Raw genomic sequence first — 19463 nt, 5'->3', positions numbered from 1 at the left:
GGAAGACAAAGGTAAACTACACCATTAGGTACCAAAGGTTGAATGACTGGGAATTCGACGCCCCTTTTGGTAGCCCAGACCAATGCCAAAAGCAGGGAGAGAGCAAATGTAAGACTCCTTGAACCTGCAAATGAAGAAAACGGAGTACCTGCAAATGAAGTGCGCTCTTTTGGCACATGCATCACAACGCAGGCGAGGAAGCTGTTCCCAACTCATGAGAATCGTGTAATATGCAAAGAAGCCGAGACTAGTCTTAGCAGAGAGTGAAAAAGTCGTGAAGAGACCAGGGGTATCTGAATCGAAAAGAGGATAAATGTTTGCTCGTCGTCAGGACGGGCTGGAACAGAATCTGACGCGAGGAGAATATGGTATAGTAGAAGATGAGTCGTGTGTATAAGTAAGTCCAGTCAAGAAAAAGGGATCATGTCCCTTGCGAAATGAGTAAAGGCGTGAGGCGTCTGTTGTTCCAATCATGTGACATTTGTCTATAAACCGGGATAGGCACTTCCAGGCAGCATACCGCCACCGGGCTTCCTGGCAGGACCCAACTGGAAATCCGGATTGTTAAGTACGTCGACCCCATTTTGTTGGTTCACTGGTCTTCGCGGCGGCGCTTGGCCATAGCCTCCAGGAGGTACGGGTGGTTGGTAACGGGGATTGATGCCTCTTTGGGAGATTGATGTAAAGGTGGACCGCTCCGAAGGCGCCGGGCTTTTAGCTCCAGCTGCGGCATGCATATCGTCGTCGTAGCTTGGCTCACGCATGGGGTCACGCAGTGGTGGGGCCGGGCCGGTTTGAAGAGCGCGTGGCGGCGTCTCGGTAAAACGTGGATCTACGTCCTCGTAGTAGTTCGAGTCACTGGCAGCCGGTGCTGGGGGTGGGGGAGTCCGACTGGGGAGATCTGCCGCTTTGGGGGCAACGTTCAGCGGCGAAGGCATTCTGGGGGAGTTTCTCCCTGTACCTTGGTTCCAGGCTTGTCGGGGTGGTGTATATGATCTGCCGGCATGGTTAGTGGTCACAAGCCGATTTAGGAAATGCGGATTGGAGAAAACATACTCGTCCTGGCTGTATCGTGACGCTTCGCTCATATAAGTATCATGTCTTTGGACTCTCGCCTGTTGCAACGCGAGCATGCCAGCCACATCGGCGTCGCTGTCTCTGATGCCATTGAACTGGCCAAAGCCTGCCGGCGCATGAGCAGGACTGCCAGTAGTAGCATCCATTTCTACTGCCCGACCCACCGGCCCTGAAGTCTCTTTATCAGTACCGGGCAAAGGGGGTGGAGATTCCGCTCTAGGCAATTCACTGACTCGGTCAGGATTGTAAGCTTCGTAGCTTCCTGTCCCCGCATTTCCAACCGGTACATTAGGCATGGGCTGATTTGCGCCATAAGGCACCCTTGGTGCGGGAGATCCGTTGCGTGCTGGCCCATAGGCACCGTACGGATCGCCGGGCGACGGGCGCCGGTCAAAGCTCCCGTTACCGCCGTAATTAGGTGGCGGAGGTCCGCGGCCTCCTCTCATTCCGGCGCCATAGCCTCCTCTCGGTGGTCCGTAGCCTCCTCGTCCGTTCGGGCCTGGTGCATAACCGCCACGCTGTGATCCACCGTAACCTCCTCTGCCACCCGTACCCTGGGGCGGGCCGTAGGCATAGCCTCCTCTGCCATAGCCACCTCGACCACGGGCGCCCGCAGGCGGAGGCCCGCCGCCTCGCCCCCTGGAGTTCATGCGTTCCTGAGACGGACCACGCCTCACACCATAGGCTCCCTGCGGAGGCTGCATTGGGTTTCCGTACTGATCTCTTGGAAGAGATTGGTTAGATGCCGAGCGTTGTGGGCCTCCGCCGTAAACGGCGTTGGGTGGGGCGTGCATATCGACGGGAGCGTTGTTTGGCGAGCGCTGAGATGGTGAGGTGGAAGTCAGAGGTATACGCTCGTCGCTGCTGCGATCGTCCTTCTTCTCATACGTGGCAAACGAAGGTAGCTTATCACTAGGCCCATTGGCGCCACTGACAACAGGAACTGTGGGCTGCATTGAGGGTGCCGACGTAGTAGGGATGGATTGCTGAGCATTGCGGTTATAATAGTTCTCGCCACTCATTTCGGCGTTCTCGGCGATTCGCTTCTTCCTGGCCTTTCTGCTGACAACAGTACGGCGCATAGCACAGGAAACTAGGCCGCTTAAAGCTACCAGAATGGTGGAGGCCAAGACAATATACGAACCCCAAGCCATATGGGGAACGAACAAGAGGACGTCGATCAGGAAGGCAAGGAGACAGACTAGGAAAGTGAGTATGCCAAAGATGAATAGTGCCAATAGGTACCGAGAGGAATGAGAAGGCGAGTGCATGTGAGCAATTCCAGCCATGATGAGCATGATCAGGGTGAAAAGGGCGGCGACAGGATGGATGATCAGGATGGCCGAGAGGGTACTTCGCGCCGAATTGGGGAGATCGAAATCGCCCGACTTGGCAGCCTCGATGGCACTGGCATCGTATCCGATCTCTATACCACTGCAAGTGTCGCCTCTACACCAACCAAATACACCAAAGCTGGTGCCCTTGAACGTCCCTAGCGGTATGGCCTTGATGATGGGCGTTGAAAGGATGGACAAGACAAGTAGAGCGAATGCTGCGAACAGCAGAATCGTTAACGGAGTGGCGGGACGTAGCATGACGGCGACGGTAAGGAGCGCGCCGACTCAAAAGAGTCGCGCTGAAGCGGCGATGTATCTGCTGTATAGGCCGATCTGCAGCGTGCGCCTGCACTCGGAGAATTGACCAGATGTCGGGAAAAGAAGATGTCGTCGCCGATGGTGGTGATAAACTGCGTCTCACGAGAATTGCGGCATAGGGTGCGCGTCGTTTTGATGCTGCCTTCAATTTCCTCTTCAGCCGGTTTCCCTGATCGTTCTTTCAAAGTTTCCCCAGTCCAGCCACGCAATTAGTTTGTCAATTCAATCAAGAATGACGCCGATAGTCGAGAGTCGTAGGTTTTCGGAAGTCGACGTGATCCAGCACTTTCCCCAATCCTCTTGTCGATTTCTACTACTTCGAGTCGCAATACCACAAAACAAGTCCTGCGAAAGCCGATCGATCAAATGACAGAAGGGCTCCGAATAAGACTTCTAGGCGATGAATAAATGGGAATGAGTGTGAGTGAGTGTGTTGTGTATGTGTGTGTGCATGCATGTGTGAGATGAAACAGAGCTGGTCAAGAGACGGAGAGGGTGGCGGACTGGTTACGCCTAGGAATGTGGCAGTGCCAGCCCTTTGGTCATGTCAGGTCTAGTAATGGAGGTTTAACGAGCGACTGAAATGAAGGGGATTAGAAGCAGGCAGGCCGGTTTAGTTTGGTCTTGGGTCTTAGAAAGATTGGAGAAAGAGAGTCAGATTGGGGGGGAAATGGGGGGAAGACTTCCCGATGGTGGTTGTGTGTGCGGATGGATAATGGATGCGATGCCAAGGGGATGCCAGGCCAGACCCAAATCAGTATCAGTTTGACTGGGTACCTGGCCTAGTGGGGATTCCCTCCTACGACTTACTGCGACAGCTCGACGACAGGCCAGTAGACAAGCAAGGGAGCCAGGCAGCTAGGCAGGTCTATCGCGGTCCCCACCCCTGGCTGGTACCCTGATCGCTTCCATTACGGTGGGCTCAGAGTGGGCTTTCTAATGCATGAGAACGATGCAAAGAGGCCATGGAAACGCCCGAGTCGCCAGTCAGTAGCCAGTGTCGCTTGCGACAGAGTGTGGCTATGTGCATACATCAGACACCAAATGTATTTAATCAAGGTAGGATAACGCTGCAGGCTGGCCGTTTTCGTGCCGCGTTTCTAGTACATGTTACTTCAGCTTGCTGATAGGCTTGTCTTGCTTCCGATTTGATTCACCACTGTGTTCGATGACATGCCTCTTCATGCACTTGAATCAAGGCTGCCAGTACGCCGTTCATCATCATCATATCTCAAGTGAGCTACGCGTATTCAGTTGACTTCAAATCTAAAAGACTACGCAATTTCCATGCTGACGGCAGAATCGCCGCACCACTACACGTAAACTCTGCCTAGGATGTGGATGTTGTATATGTACAGTACAGGCCCTAGCTGCCATGGTAGTTGTGAATTCCCTCCACAGCCCGTTTACAGTACAGGGGACAAGGGGAGGTATGTAAGAGATCAATAATCGGCCAGGAACTCTATTAGTATCTCGAAAGATTTGTGAAATTAAATTGTTTGATTGTGCCCCAGACGCAATTCGTCATTGGCGACCGGTAACGGCAACGCCAACGGCGGCACGTAACCCAAAGCGCCCCATTGAGAGGAGAAGTACGTTAAAGTTGAGGTTCGACGGCGATCCCGTGCTCGTTGCGCCAGTGTTACGAGTACAATGCTCAATTTCGACACCAATTCCCCAAGGTTCATTAGGGCTCAAAGATGTTTAATTTGGTATCATGATTCGCAATGTTGACGTTATCTTCTTTCCTGTCCTCCAAGTGCAATGTCCACTGCCCACTGCCCAGAAAACAGGATCTCGGGTGCTGCACCTCCTATCGACCAGAACCGATACCGAAGCCTCATAGGCCCATGTCTCCACAGGCTAAATGCAAAAGGCACGGGATACCTGTATGCAACCGACCGCACGTGGTGTCATGAGGGCCAGCCCACGATTCAAGCTCACGAAAACTGCGCCTTTTCGTGCGTACGTACTATGATGGGCACTTTATCGAACCTCGTATTTACTACTTGACTTGCATCAGGAGAGTTAAGCATAGGTATACATACCGGACGGACTAGTTGCGCGGTCAATGAACAACCATCCACTGTCAAGTTCACACTCGCCATTGGTTTGGCGCCTCTTGGCACAACCTTCTTCTTCTATTTCCGCCGTTGTCAACAAGATCTTGCTTGGTATGAGTGTGACTTTCCCCAGGCACATCGAGTCAGTTTTCCTAGTAGCTACAGCCATGCCATGGAGCAGAAGGCGTGAATATTAATTGCCAGTCTGGGAAAGGATCCCGCCATTACCAGGCGAACCAACCAAATGTTGTGCCCTGGGAATCCGTGTTATCCGGCTACCTGCAGCTCTAGCCCTGCGGGATGCTTCGACACTGTCGAATGACTCGAGAATGGTCATCTATTCAGCTGCAAGCCCACTACAGGTTCAACACTTTCCTATCAGCACAGAAGGAGACATTCCGAATAAGCTTGCCATCAATACTCTTTGATGCCGCCTCGACGATCTAGACATCAATCAAGCACTGCGCACGGTTCGGACCAGGCGTTCCAAGACTCGGGCCCAACTCCTCTAGCGTCACATAAAAACTCCGAACCTCAGCTCATTTGGAAACGGTCTGAGGCAGAGTCAAGACTTCCATGTGGGAACCGAGGTGACACCGCCCCATATCTGCAGCTGCCAATCAAGCAATGTTAAATATAGGGCAGTCCACCAGCTGTTTTTATTGGCAACGCTCTCGTCATACGCGAAACGTATTGTGGGTTTATATAGTGTGACCTAAGGGTGCCCTCCAAATAAGCCTCTGATACAAGCGGCTGCCGGACATCATGCACCACGAACATATAATCTGCAATGGCCCTCGATATTGTTCGGGTCGAATCTCCCTACCTAGGTAGGGTATGAACGCGAAACCTGTCGCCGTATCACGAATTTGTAAAAGCAACAGGAAAATCCTAAAAAGATCGCCGGATGTTCAGCGTCCCAAGTCAGAAAATCGTGTGCGTCAGACATATGATCGGCTTATTATCATATAGGATAGTGCGCCAGGGTCAGGCGCGTCCTGATACTAACCGAGACGGATCCGTAATACCAGGGCCGCACAACTATGCGAGCCACTTGCTTTTATCGGTCTCATTTATCATATTATATACGGGGAGTACACGTGAGACTGGAGGCCGAATGATGAAATCTCAATCTGCCTTCGCTTCGACTACAACTCATCCATAGCGTGCAGGTGTAATTATATATATATACATGTACTATTAAGGGGAGGGCAGGGCTCGGTTACGTACCAACATATAATGAGTTGCCAGATAAGTTATAGACCTTTCTGCATACCAGAAAATGGCCTTCGTTATCGCGGCCACCCGAGCAGCTTCATGGCCTCATCTCTAAAATGGCTAATAGTGCTTTTTTGACCGAAGTCCGGTTCGAATCGGGGCTGGAGTTCGGTTCCGATAAATGGGGTTAGTCAGCTCGATCGGCCTAAGCTAAAGACAAAGTCCGAGCCAAGTTCCCCGGGCTGGACCGTCAGCGCACGAGACTAAGAACAGAGATCGTCATGAAACTGTCAAACCTCTCAACTTTTATTTTCTGCCGCGTGTATTGACAATAATGTAGGGTGTTCTCTTAGAGGCTAATTCATCCCCGAATAATTTTGCAGTCTTTTCCCCTTGACCGGCATTAGCTATGTTTCGTACATGCATAGCAGGTCTCGGCAGACGCCCGTTTTCGTCATGTCCCTCAACGACGTCATCACATAATTGGCTGTCGCAGGCTGCTACCACGACAACCTGTCGAAGTCACAACGCCACATCCTCATCCCTGTTTCGGCAGATCAACAATGCCCGCCGACGGGCATCGACGAGCAGCCGTGGCGCCGGCGGTGGCCAGTTCCAGCCTTTACGACCGCCTTCGCCCGAGTCGCTGGGTGCGCCGAAGGCCGCGCGCGACTTCAAGCGCAGCCGGAAGTGGTTCCGGCGCTTCGTGATACTAGGCGCTGTGGGTGGCACCTTCTACCTCATTGACCGCGTCGCCTTCGCCGCCGGCATCAGCCGCTCGCTCCTCACCTTTGGCAATGGCCTCTTTGTCGCCTTCGATTACAAGATCAACTTCCGCGCCCAACCCTTTGTCGGCACCATCGAGGACCTGCACCGGCGCAGCGCGGAGCGGCTCTTCGAGCTTCTGCGTCACAATGGCGGCTTATACCTCAAGATCGGCCAGGCCATCGCTATGCAGAGCGCCGTGCTGCCGCCCGAGTTCCAGAAGATGTTCGCCCGCATGTTCGACGATGCGCCGCAGGGCTCATGGGAGGGTGTACAAAAGGTGATTCGCGAGGAGTTCGGAGGCAAGAATGCGGAAGAAGTGTTCGGCGTAAGCTTTTCAGGGCAGGAGGGCAAGGGCATCATGGAGAAGAGAGCCCGCGCGAGCGCCAGTGTTGCTCAGGTCCATTGGGCAAGGCTGCCAGACGGACGGGAGATCGCTATCAAAATCCAGAAGCCCGAGATTGCCAAGCAAATAGGGTGGGATCTATGGGCATTCAAGTAAGGAGAAACACCGGTCACGACATGTATGATCAAATGCTGACATTGCGCAGGGTAGTGATGGGGGTCTATTCATGGTGGTTTGATTTGCCTCTGGGTAGCGTTGTTCCTTTTATCACAGAGCGGCTTCAACTGGAAACCGATTTCGAGAGCGAGGCGCGGAACTCCGAAACCATGCGAGAGTTGATCAACTCGGAGCCGAGTCTCAAGGGCAGAGTCTATGTCCCAGTAGTCTATCCCGAGTTCACAACACGAAGGATCCTGGTAACGGAATGGATAGAAGGTGTGCGGTTGTGGGATAAAGAGGCGACCACTGGCCGCTGGATAGGCGGCCGCGGCAAAGGATCTCCTGGCGTTCATGGAGCGAAGCTCAGTCAACCTGATATGGACCTTGTTCGGAAACAGCTACACGAAAATTCGGGCATGTCGAATCTCAAGCCCAATCGTGAAACTTGGAGGGGACGTAACAACAAGGGCGGACTCGGACTGACGGGCAAGGAGGTGATGACCACGATAGTCGATCTTTTCTCGGCACAAATCTTCAAATGGGGAGTAGTGCATTGCGATCCTCACCCAGGCAACATCTTCATCCGACGTCTGCCGTCGGGTCATGCCGAGGTGGTTCTCATCGATCACGGGCTCTACGTCTACATGTCGCAGGATTTTAGACGCCAGTACAGTCTGTTTTGGAAATCGCTCATGACCTTTGATAACGAAACGATCGCCGAGGTCAGCAAGGAGTGGGGCATCAAGGCGCCGGACTTCTTCGCCAGCGCGACCTTGCTCCGGCCATACGAGGGAGGCGACAACAAGACCAAGAACGGCATCATTGAGAGCCTCGACGGCAAAACGGCCGCCGAGCGGCACTTCGAAATGCAGCGGCGGATGAAGCAGGGGATCCGCGACATGCTGGCCGACGAGGACAAGTGGCCCAAGGAGCTCATCTTCATTGGGCGCAACCTGCGCATCGTCCAGGGCAACAACCAGTTCATGGGGTCGCCCGTCAACCGCATCAAGATGATGGGCGACTGGGCGAGCCGCAGCCTGTTCCAGGACCCGAACCTGCCGTGGCAGCAGCGGCTGGTCAACGCGTGGCGGCACCTCCTGTTCCGGACGGTGCTGCTGGCGACGGACGTAGCGTTCTACACTTTCAAGGTCCGACAGTGGTTTGGATATGGCGGCGGCATGGAGGATGTACTCGAGTCCAAGATGAAGGACATGGCCAACGACATGGGGTTCGAGTTACAACACGATGTGTTTGACGGCTGAAAACGCCGCGGCGCGAAGGGGAGCGCCATTCTGCCTTTCCAGTTGTGTCTTTTAGAACAGTATAGACAGAAGACAATTAGAGCATGATACCACTCAGAATCAGCAGGCATGGATGGCTTCCATTACTGCAAATGCGTTTCGTCTTCGGACCCGTACTTAACGTACCGTGAGTCAACTATGGCGGCATATAGGCAGGCATTAAGGCCAGAGATTTAGTCAAACGGATAACCACAGTCGTGCCACGTCGCAGGCCAGCAAGATCTACCCGAGAATCGGAGCTGCAACCATCCATATTTGCAAAAAAAAAAAGAGGAAGGAAACACACACATCAGTGAGCGATATTGTGACAACTTCACTTTTGTCCGGATGCCCTATCTTCAAGATTGGCCCGCGACGGTTACGGGCCATTTGCTGTTTATAGACGGGGGGGTTCCACCGAGAACGGACACCTGGACCGGCGTCTGCATTGGAACTGAGGAACTAATGCAGGTACCATCAACAGGGTATCCATACGACCTAATTGGGTGGGTTCGGCTCTCTGAGTAAGATGAGACTGATGAATGGCTGTCTCAAGGTGTGACCACGCAATTCAAAGTCCAAGGTCCCCTTCAACGTGCCCTCGCCCTCCTCTCCAACTTGGAGGGGTCGAATGTTTTCCTTTTTATCCTCTTTGCCCAGCTGGTAACAACGATACTCCTGGCAACTGCTTTTGTATGCACCTAGCCCTAGATTAGCATTCATACTTGTTCGGCGCATGTGATCAGATATTGATTGGACAAGCAGGAGGCAGCTAGGCAGTCGGCCTCCGTCAACCGCGCATCTTCGTTGATGGGAAAGCTTGGAATCCTGAAACGTGAAACAAGGATATCGATAAGATGCGTAATTGGTCCCATTCCCATAGGCATTGACCAGGGGTCCAGGGTGTATCATGGGTTCTCTCCAGAGGGGGTGGATTCCCAATCTCGCCGGCCTGCAATTTAATAGGGGCTCATCCGGAGACAGATTCCCTTCAAATAATCCATCGTATGCCTTCGGATGCCGCAATCTAAACGTACTACTACAGTGTGTGTGTGCCATACATACATACATACCATGCCAGCGCTAATGCGGAGAGCGTCGGTTGCTTGCGTGCTCGTACAAGCTGGTAGCCTCCCAACGAAGGCCTACTGTCGAATCGATGGAATATTCTACATGTCATCCTGTTGCACATGGGTTTTCTTTATAGTTTAATCAGGCCTGTTTACTATTAGTCGATTGAGTTTTAGCAGTTGGGAAGGCATCGGATGACTTAGAGGCGCCAGAGATGGGGCAATGATCTCCGCGTGGTGGGAATACTTTGGGAATACCTAGTCCTCCGGCTAGGATGCGCCAAAATAAACAACAATAGCAGCCCAGACGGTCCCGTAGGCTGGTAGGTGATACTAGCGAGCGATGTGGCTGGAAGACTGCATGGCAGGCTGCAACTCCCATCGACTCCTGTCCAGTCGTGATCAGGTTTGTTTGATTGTGCTGCAGCGAGTGCGATATGTATGTAGTCGTGGATAGTCGGCAAAGCGTACGCCGCCCCCAGCCCAGTAAGAGCAGATGTCGTTCTTCGGAACATTTCTTATTTTCTTTGACCCAATCCAATCGATGGATTGACCAGGAGGGACATGGGCGCCAAAAAAAAAAAGTTGGGCCAAGACTGTTTGGGATCATCACCTCCCAGTCGTACGTACTCCAGTCTTTCCTCCCTTTTCCGAATTGCTGAGATGAGATTCCCATTCGTTCATCTCTCATCCCATGCCATACGCGACGACTCGATTGATTGACGAAGAACTAATGAGCAGCAAAAGAGACTGGCTGCTCCGTGAAACCTTCAAACCCAACGTCGCGTTTTCTTCCATTCCCTGAAAGCCTGAAAGAGTGCCGTACCGCTAGTGATTCGGACGAGCTAGCATAGCATGTAAGCAAGCCAGAAAGTAATCTCAGGCAACACAGACCTCTCTCTGCCTGCTCGCTCGCCCTCTCTCCCTCCTCGTTCCCGCTGGGCTACCACGACCGCACGGAGGCGAATCAGCCCATTGAGTACGGAGTCAGTGGATTGGCCCAATCTAGAAAGCTCTCTTGTTTGGAACGGCACGTTTTAACCAAGCCAGCAGACCCAGACCCAGCAAGTGCCCAGTGCAGTCCAACCCAACATAGACCCTCCGCAATCTACAAACAAGCCGTCCACCCCCAGTCCAGTCTAGGGTTGCGTGCTAAGGTTAGGACGGAAAGCTATTATTACATAGCATCAATAGCACCTTAGGACAGGAACACTTGCTTGCATCTGAAACCTGCATTCATTCGTTTCTTTTCTCCCCTCCTCGTCGTCGCCGTCGACCTTGTTTGTTTTCCTCTATCCATTCGATCTCCGTCTGTCGGTATTCCCACACGAACCCTAGCGGTCACAAACGAACGTTCGCCACTGGCCCTGCCACACCAGCAATCCCTCGGCTTTCACCCGGTTGCGCAAACGCGCCTCTGTATCTCAAGGTTGGTGCTTCGCCCGTTTTCTTTCCTTACGTTGCCGTGCATCTCTCCTGCCCGCGCCGCGTGGCTCTCTCGTCGAGTTTGACTCTGCACGCCAAGTTCATCCCGACATGTGCATGGCAAGCCCTCTTCCCAAGGTTCAATGCCATCGAACGTCAGATGCGCGCAAGAGACGACAGGCCACCCCAAAGTGGTCGCATCTCTTCCGCATCCCACTACCGAAAATGCATATGATTCCAATCCTTCACAAGTGAAGAAACAATGTAGACCATTCCCTAGTTTGCGCGTCGCGACATCCAGCTTGTCGAGCAGGCCGCATTGCGCGCCTCCGTTCGATTCTGGGTGGAGCTGCGTTGTACGGGCGGTATGCGCATCGCAAACGCAAGAGTACCGGCGCAATGGGTGAGGGCGCGGCAGCAGAGAGAAGAGAGACAGACCTGTTCACCACTGGGATCCAACGGTAGTGGGATGGGGGAGAGACACCCACCCGGATCACCAATCATTGACTACCTTAGTTCCCCCAACCGTTCAAGCTAGTGGTGTGCCATCAGAGACACGGATTGCCGTTGCTGATCACCGTTTCTGGACGAAATAACTGACATGACGCAGTTTCCAGGGCTTCCGAGCTTCAAGCAAGCAGCCGCAAACGAACTTTCAAGTTGATTCCTTGTAAAGCGCCTAACGAGTCGACCTGTGCCTACATATGCGCCAGACGGATATCACCCGGTGAACAGCTTTTGTTTCTTGTGCCAGTTGCAGGCGGCGTTGAACTTTCCACATCTCCTTCTGGAATCACCCTCCAGACACCCTCGCGGAGCAGGATTTAGACTTTCTGCAACTCATCAGCTGGGCTGTCTCGCCTTTGGATACTTCTCGCATAACCCACGAGCCCTGACAAAGCACCAGCAGGGATTTGGGCAACCGAAAAAGTACAAAGGAGTAACACTAAGACACGTTGGTTTATGGTTTTTGCTGGAGGGGAAGAGAGTTACGATCCTCCCACGTTATTTCGTCATTGTCTGAAAACATCGGTGATTGTACTGGATCAATCCTTCGCCAACGCGCGCTCCTGCAGACAAGCGGCATCTACGTCAACACCGTGCAATAGACCGGAAGCTGGCAGCCCTACGCGAGCGGCTTTCGAATACTACCACAAGCCGAACGCTGCTTCTGGGCTGAAACTTACAGGTTTATGCCCCCACAACCTACACCACGTCAGCAGAGTATAACTATGAGCGAGCCGCCTCGCCGCTCCAGTTTCGGAATGCTACTACGTCGTAGCAAATCCGGCGACCTTGGTAAGGGAGGACGCAAACACCAGAAGGAACAAGAGCAGAGGGAACCCATCCCCAAGTCTCCACCTCGCCTTCCCGACCTCTACAATGGTGCACAGCCTCCCGAGTTGCAATCATTCGGAGGTGACATGCGTCCAGACTCTCTCGCCATAGTCTCAGGCCGGGCAGACCATCCACATCCTCACTCTTATCACCCAACCTCCCAATACCAGCAGCAGCTTCGACACCAATACCCTCCCTCCGGTCGAGCCTCGATGGATCCTGGCCGTCCCTCCATGTCCTCGGTAGCACCTCCGGTGCCGCCGATGCCCACCGAGACCAATTATGTCGACCCCTATGCCCGGACGGAGAGCATGACCCACCGTGGCCGGTACAGCTACGCTAGCAGTGCCATCAGCACGATAAACAGCCCCAGAAGAGTCCGCAGACGGAAAGATCCCACGCCTTTCAAGTAAGTTGATGTTTGCTTAGCTTGCGCCAGATTCGAGCTAGGCATCACCACATATAGCTTGTTTCACACAGCTAACATTTTATTCTAGCATCTTGATTGTTGGCACACGGGGCTCTGGAAAGACGTCATTCCTCGAATTTCTCAAAACTGCCCTGGCTCTACCCCCCAAGAAGCGTTCGCAACGAGCAACCGAGATCGACGAGGAGTTCGTTGCCAAAGGTGCCTCAGCAGGCAACTTCGTCCCTCACTATGTAGAGAGCGAAATAGACGGCGAGCGAGTTGGGCTGACACTATGGGATTCTGAAGGCCTGGAGAAAAATGTGGTTGACTTACAGTTGCGAGAAATGTCGGCGTTCATGGAGAGTAAATTCGAGGAGACGTTTACTGAAGAGATGAAGGTGATAAGATCACCAGGCGTACAGGATACGCACATCCACGCGGTTTTCTTGATCCTTGACCCTGCCAGGCTTGATCGCAATGTTTCAGCTGCCAAATCTGCCACGACGATGAATGGCCACGGAGGCAAACACGAAGATACTTCGCGCCTCGTTGGCGGGCTGGACGAGGACTTGGATCTCCAGGTTATGCGTATTTTGCAGGGCAAGACTACCATCATTCCTGTGATATCCAAGGCCGACACCATCACTACAGCGCACATGTCCGTTCTCAAAAAGACAGTTATGGCGAGTCTGAAGAAATCCAACATGGATCCTTTGGAGGCGCTTGGTCTCGAGGCTGACGACGACACGCCGGATTCTAGCAGAATCGACGAGGGCGATGAGGATGAGGATGCCTACGACGACAAGACGTCGAACGAAGCTGACAGTGACGACGGTGCGAATGACGATAGCTTTCCCATTCAGGGCTCTTCGTCAGACTCGAAGAGTCGCTCTACCGCCCCGGGACATCGGAGCAAGCCATCAGTGGAGGAAAGCGAGGAGGTGGGAATCATTCCCATGTCCATCATCAGCCCTGACATCTACGAGCCGGGTGTCATTGGCCGTAAATTTCCGTGGGGTTTCGCCGATCCGTATAACGAAGAGCACTGCGACTTTACTAAGCTCAAGGACGCCGTCTTTGGCGAATGGCGTGGCGAGCTCCGGGAGCTGAGCCGAGAGCAGTGGTACGAGGGCTGGAGAACGAGCCGGCTCAAGCAGCACCAACCTTCGGTCCGTCGGCGGTAGGGTCTCACGAACAATTGATGTTGCTTGCGCGAGCTTTGCCCATTACTATGGAATCACTTTCGCCCCCGAGACGATTGTCCGCCACAGCCACCATCCGCATGTCTCGTGATCTTCCGTCAGCCTTCACCCATTTGCGTTCCTAGTCCTTTACAACTCATACCCCCCCTTCAGTCCTTCTTCCGACTTCCGGTTGCGCCGTGTTAGTGGATGTGTTATCATTCCAGGCGAACAAACGGCCATCCTAAGCTCAATTACTTTGAGACATGAGGCCTTTTCTTATCTAATGCCACCCACATACTCAGGGAGGCGGTTCTTGGCGGCAACGATACCATTTCCTTTCCATCCCACCTGTTCATGTCTTAGACAGTCACAACAAACTGCTGGAACGCAGATCACGAGGTTCCATGGCGACCGGATTCCTTTTCTACTCTTTTCTTCTCTACTATCCTCTCTTCTCTACGTTTCTTCTTTCCACCACCCTTGTTCTTCAGATGAAGCTCCCATACGTTAGGATTTCGGTTTGTTGTTGTTTTCCATGCGAAACCCAATGTTGTTTTGGTAGGCGAGCGAAACCATGGAAAAACCACGCGGGTTGGGAGGGTCAAGGCTTGGCGAAGGACAGAGCTTACTTGGTCCCTTTCGGGCGCTTGATTCTTGAAACTGAAGAGGTTGAGGCCTCTTGGTTGTTGTTCGTGTTGAAAGAAGATTTATCTGTTGGGACCGATTCTTTGGAGAAGAAGTTGTGTTATTTCTGTGCCTGTGTCACACTGCTAAGATTCATGCCGGTGTAAAAGTGGGGAAATCCAAACTAGCGACAGGGGAAAGGGCCCTTTACTAGTTGGTTGTATTACTTGTATTTCATCAGGATCGAGATATGGAGGAAACGATCCGTATCCTGCGGTAGATACAAATTCAAAACTCTGGCAAGTCGAACTTACTGTTGTATTCATTCATCGCGTGCCGCCCACTTGACACATTGAGAAAGACTGTTGATGAGAGCCACCATGCCCAACTGAACCTAAACATGCAGTCGAGCCGGCTTGCCGTCAGCCACATAGAGAATGCGCACCCCGATTCCAGTGGCGCGGATATACCTGAGTAACACCATGTCACCCACTGATTATACAAAACTAGAGCAATTATATGTTCACGCAGCGGTTTCGGTCAATCCTAGTCCTATCACCATACAGTACCACATGAAGACTTGCCCTGTCGAAAGCACACAGAAACCAGTCAGTATGTAGTATTGGGGTAGAATGCGCGGAAAGCCAGACGCACGGGGCGTCAAACCTGTCCAAAATGTTCTCACATTCAGCCTATCAGTAGTGGAATGCTGAAATACTGCAAGAATGCTCTTCGAGAATCGTATTATGCTCGTCACCCTCTGGGACTGATCCTAGCTCTCTCTCTCTCTATCTTTGTGTGTGCGTTATTGAGTCCAACACGATAGTCCTGATCCATCACACTTGTCAATCTGTTGTTGGTCACTTTCGGTGTATTGCTTGCTTTTCTGAGAACAGAATCCAGAATCTGATCGTTGGACAAGGAGTTTCGCTGGAAGCTCAACTCTTACGCTAGGTAAGTCGCGTGATTGTTCCGGAGAGTATCTAATTCAGCCGCGATAGAGACGACGTGAGAGACGCCGTGCGGAGAAATAGGCGATAGTGGTCGTTCGCCAGTGTACAATGAGAAAAAGAGGCGTGTTCCAAAGATTAAACCAAGGGCTATAGAGCCAACACAGCACTGCATTGACCAAAACAATCCTCCATCTCCAAATCGAGCCGCAAAACTTGCTTTTGCCTTGTTCCAATCGTGTATTGTGATCCTCCTTCTGTCCGCGTAGATAGTACTGTTTACTCATGCGACAGCCTAGCTAAGTCGTGTACAGCATCACTTGCATGTAGGAAGTCTGGGGAGCTTCGAGCCGTTGGTGAAATTAGGATGGTCGAGAAGGGTCTGATAAGCCATGCTGATGAGAGGGATTGAGTGCTCGCTGGCTGGAATGCGGTTTGCCTCTTCGACCGTGAGCTTTGGATAAACTGTTCTGCCAATTTGGGGCGGTCCGCTCTGGATTCCGATGGTTCTCTCAAGGTCCCTGCGATTCTTCTCAAGACGAGCTTCGGCTACACTCTTGCCCATCATGTGACTACCGGCATACCAAGACTCAACAGCCTTGGCACGACGAGCTTCTATATCTTCCTCAGAACGCATCTGTGAACATTTCTTTGTCTCGCTGAATCGGTTCAAGGGGTAGTCCTCCTGCCAGTAGGGAGAAACCCCCCCTGGTCAGGTAATCAAAGTCCGAGGGGAGGCCTTTAGGGAAGTACTTTGCTGCTTGTTCGGCAGCCAAAGAGTCAGTAATCCTGCGACGTTCTGTCTCCTTAAGGACTGCCTTGACCGAGCCTACGCCAAAGTTCTGGGGGAACGGAGTAGATCTGCCGCTGGCCCAGGGCCTCGAGTACCTCTGCTCTGCAACCTGAGAAGTAGTATTGTTTCCAAGATGTACTTGCGGCTGTTGAAATGCCGGCATTGCTTGGCCTGAGCTAAGTTCGTTGGCCGATGACTTGAACCTGCGAGGACCTGGGGGCCCGGCTGTCAATGGTTGGGGAGCTCCAGGACCCTTTGAAAGGATCGAGTCAAACATGGGCCGCGTTATGGGTCGAGTCTGGTACTCGCTGGCACCATCGGACTGTAGAAGTCCAGCAACTGACACAGGATCAGATCGAGCTCCTCGTAGCGTGGCCAGGGTGTTGGCGGTTGGGCGTGCTCGTGACAATACCTTCTGAGCATGCTTCTGTTGGGGGTTCGGGTATGAAGCCAAGTTTGTCAGAGTCTTGACCGACATGGACTTCAACGTCTCAGCAACGTCGCCCGCGTCATCTTCGTCGTCCTCCGGATCTCCGTCTCCTTGGTCACCGACAGCATCGTGAGTGGACAGTGGCCCAGTGACGGGCATCCTGGCGAAGTAGTCCGAAGCACCCAAGTAGTCCGACGTACTCGTAAGGGGGCTGACGGCTCGTTCCGAGTTCTGCTGGAGAGGGGAGTAATGCAATATATTGCGAGTGGCAGTGGTGGTGGATGGGGATCGCGTCTGGGATGCGAGGGACAGGGCAGAGAGGGACGACTTGGTGGCGGCCAAGTCGTGGTGCGGTGGCCACTTGACAGTTCTACCTCTTCGGGTGGGAGGCTGAAGGGGTGCTGCACTTGGGTTGTATATGGAGCCAACAGTAGTGTAGACCTGAGGGTTCTGCTGTGGCTGCTTTGATAGATCCATGGCTCCCTTGAGGTTTCCTGGTATCAAGAATTTACAAACTGGTGGGTCGGGCAATGAAAACTTCAAGTTGAGCGAGTGGCCTTGGTCGGATTGTGCCTGCAAGTTACCTGGAACGAGTAAAGCGATTTCAAGCAGCTGGGCTGGAGCCGGCTCACTTGATGTTATGACTGGCAGCAGCGCCAATGAAGTTGTTGATTACGATGAGAGCCCAGGGGCCAAGGAGGTGGCAGATGCCAAAGGGGATGTGATGGATGTATGGGATTTCCAAGCCCACGACGAAGGAAGTCCTTGCTCGTCTTGACAGACACGCTCTTGCCTACAGGGCAAGGGGATAAGCGGCCGGACGGCGAGGGTGGTGAAGAGGTGTGCGGCGATGATGGGACACAGACCCTCTAAGGCAGCGGAGCCTTCGACGACAAGGGAAAGATGAAAGAACCAGTTCTAGGTCCGAACATGTAGGGGCTGTAGTGATGATTATCGGGGTTGGGAGGAAGGAGGAGGAAGGCCCAGACTTGGAGGAGGACCTGATGCAGTTATTCGGCACGCACCTGCCTACAATCGGTATCTACCTCAATAATCAGAAACAAATGCCTCTTGTCCTTGCCATTTGCCGGTGGGGAACAACGAGCAGGTACGAGGCAGACATCCTGCCGGTTCAAATTCGCATCGGCTTGGATTAATTTTGCATCACAAAGTTCGCCAGAATCGTGGGTTGGGTTGCTTTCCATCCACATGATTATACGTGACACAATTAGAAACAGTTGGACAACTCTCCTTTCCCGCAATGTTGACAAAACGGACAAACACCGATTCAGCTTGCAAGTCACGTATCGCCAAGCAGCCAGTATCAACATCCGTGCTGTGCGGGAGTGGTCTTTTGAAAACCGGCCTGTGAGTTTGTGCCTGAAGACAAAGGCAGGATTGAAGTAGCAGACACGAGGCGTTCTTACCTGGTGACTTGTAAGCAACACTCGCCAACCCCTATTTGAAACCATATCCTCAAAACACCACTTACAACAATGAATACTCGGCAAATTGTAAATTTCCCACTATTAGCTGTGAGTAGGAGGTCATTTGTCAAAACATCACCGGCCTGCAGAGTTACGGATCAATGGCAAACCATCTTATCTGCATTGTGCCTGCGGCCTGGGGGCTGTTGGAACATGGCGAAGATGCCTAGCCACCTGGACGCAAGAGTATATTATTCACCTCCCAGCTTCCCCTTCCCCTTCCCCTTTCCCAAGCCTACCGCAGACACACATCTCACCATTACTCATGGGATATATTTAACTTGGGAATTCGACCCCTAAGTGTCATCTCTTATGCGTGCTGACCTGGGCCATGAACGTAAGCAGCACTGCCTCGATCGCTCACTCACCCAAGCCAAAGACATCCACATGCAGACCGTCTGGAGACAACCGCTGTGCCAGGTAGGAACCGTGTGGTTGCGGCTGAGAATTGATTCAGAAACTGGCAGGTGGCTTGCCATGGATCGTTGGATCGATGGATCGTTGGAGGGCCTGTTGCGCTATCCCCACTAGGTCTTGGGGTGGGTGGTGTGGTCGCGACTGGTCCGACAGCCGACCCTGCTTTTTCTCACTGACACCCACCCTGGACTCGGTCTAGAAGGACGGACGGCAACCTTAATCCCCAGATGGACAGTTCAGGTTCAGGTTGGGTACTGCGCTATCTTCGGGTACTTCAGCCTCTGCGCTTCTGCAGCTCGTATTTGTTCAATTTGTCCATACACTCGCCCGGATGTATACCACCCCCATCAGTCTCTCTCCGGCGGCTTTCAATTGTATAACACTGCCCAGCATATCCCGAGTCTTCCAAAACTGATCTGAGCCGATTGCCAAGTATGCTGAACGAGGATTGAACACTGCAAAACAGCTTCTTCCGCGGGCAGACAGCAGCAGAATGGATGCACGTAATCCCGAAGCGGCACTTGAAATCCACAAAGTACATGGCAGAAGACTGAACCCACAAAGTACAACCGACCCCCCTTCATCCTTCAAAAGTGCAACCTGCCCTGTCTGTCCATCGAACCCCCGATCCATCCATCGCGCTCTCTCTCTCTCTCTGCTGGCTTGCCACTGGACGGAGAACATAAGCAACCGGGGCGCCGTTCTCCAGCTGATCTTTGACGTGCCCTGTGCTTCTATAACTTGACCTTGCCGTCGTCGGTGCTTGCAACAAC

At 52.8% G+C, this 19463-nt stretch overlaps 4 protein-coding genes across 4 annotated transcripts; 2 read left to right on the top strand and 2 right to left on the bottom strand.

Moving 5' to 3' along the window:
• Positions 1-485: 485 nt before the first annotated feature.
• On the bottom strand, positions 486-2672 carry PG998_012614 (SUR7/PalI family-domain-containing protein; the record flags this gene model as incomplete). Its single annotated transcript, XM_066879430.1, has 2 exons — positions 486-996; positions 1057-2672. 2 exons carry the CDS (start codon positions 2670-2672, stop codon positions 486-488), a joined length of 2127 nt encoding a protein of 708 aa, XP_066725814.1.
• Positions 2673-6422: 3750 nt separating this feature from the next.
• On the top strand, positions 6423-8545 carry PG998_012613 (uncharacterized protein; the record flags this gene model as incomplete). The annotated part of the gene is made up of 2 exons (XM_066879429.1): positions 6423-7276; positions 7330-8545. 2 exons carry the CDS (start codon positions 6423-6425, stop codon positions 8543-8545), a joined length of 2070 nt encoding a protein of 689 aa, XP_066725813.1.
• A 3745-nt stretch (positions 8546-12290) lies between these two features.
• PG998_012612 (septin) lies at positions 12291-13989 on the top strand (the record flags this gene model as incomplete). Its single annotated transcript, XM_066879428.1, has 2 exons — positions 12291-12805; positions 12894-13989. 2 exons carry the CDS (start codon positions 12291-12293, stop codon positions 13987-13989), a joined length of 1611 nt encoding a protein of 536 aa, XP_066725812.1.
• Positions 13990-15879: 1890 nt separating this feature from the next.
• PG998_012611 (uncharacterized protein) lies at positions 15880-17263 on the bottom strand (the record flags this gene model as incomplete). Its single annotated transcript, XM_066879427.1, has 2 exons — positions 15880-16222; positions 16317-17263. 2 exons carry the CDS (start codon positions 17261-17263, stop codon positions 15880-15882), a joined length of 1290 nt encoding a protein of 429 aa, XP_066725811.1.
• Positions 17264-19463: the final 2200 nt, after the last annotated feature.

Source organism: Apiospora kogelbergensis, assembly GCF_038363985.1.
Source record: "Apiospora kogelbergensis strain CBS 113332 chromosome Unknown utg000008l_segment0_segment0, whole genome shotgun sequence".
Classification (NCBI taxonomy): Eukaryota; Fungi; Ascomycota; class Sordariomycetes; order Amphisphaeriales; family Apiosporaceae; genus Apiospora; species Apiospora kogelbergensis.
This window is presented reverse-complemented; position numbering and strand designations above follow the sequence as displayed.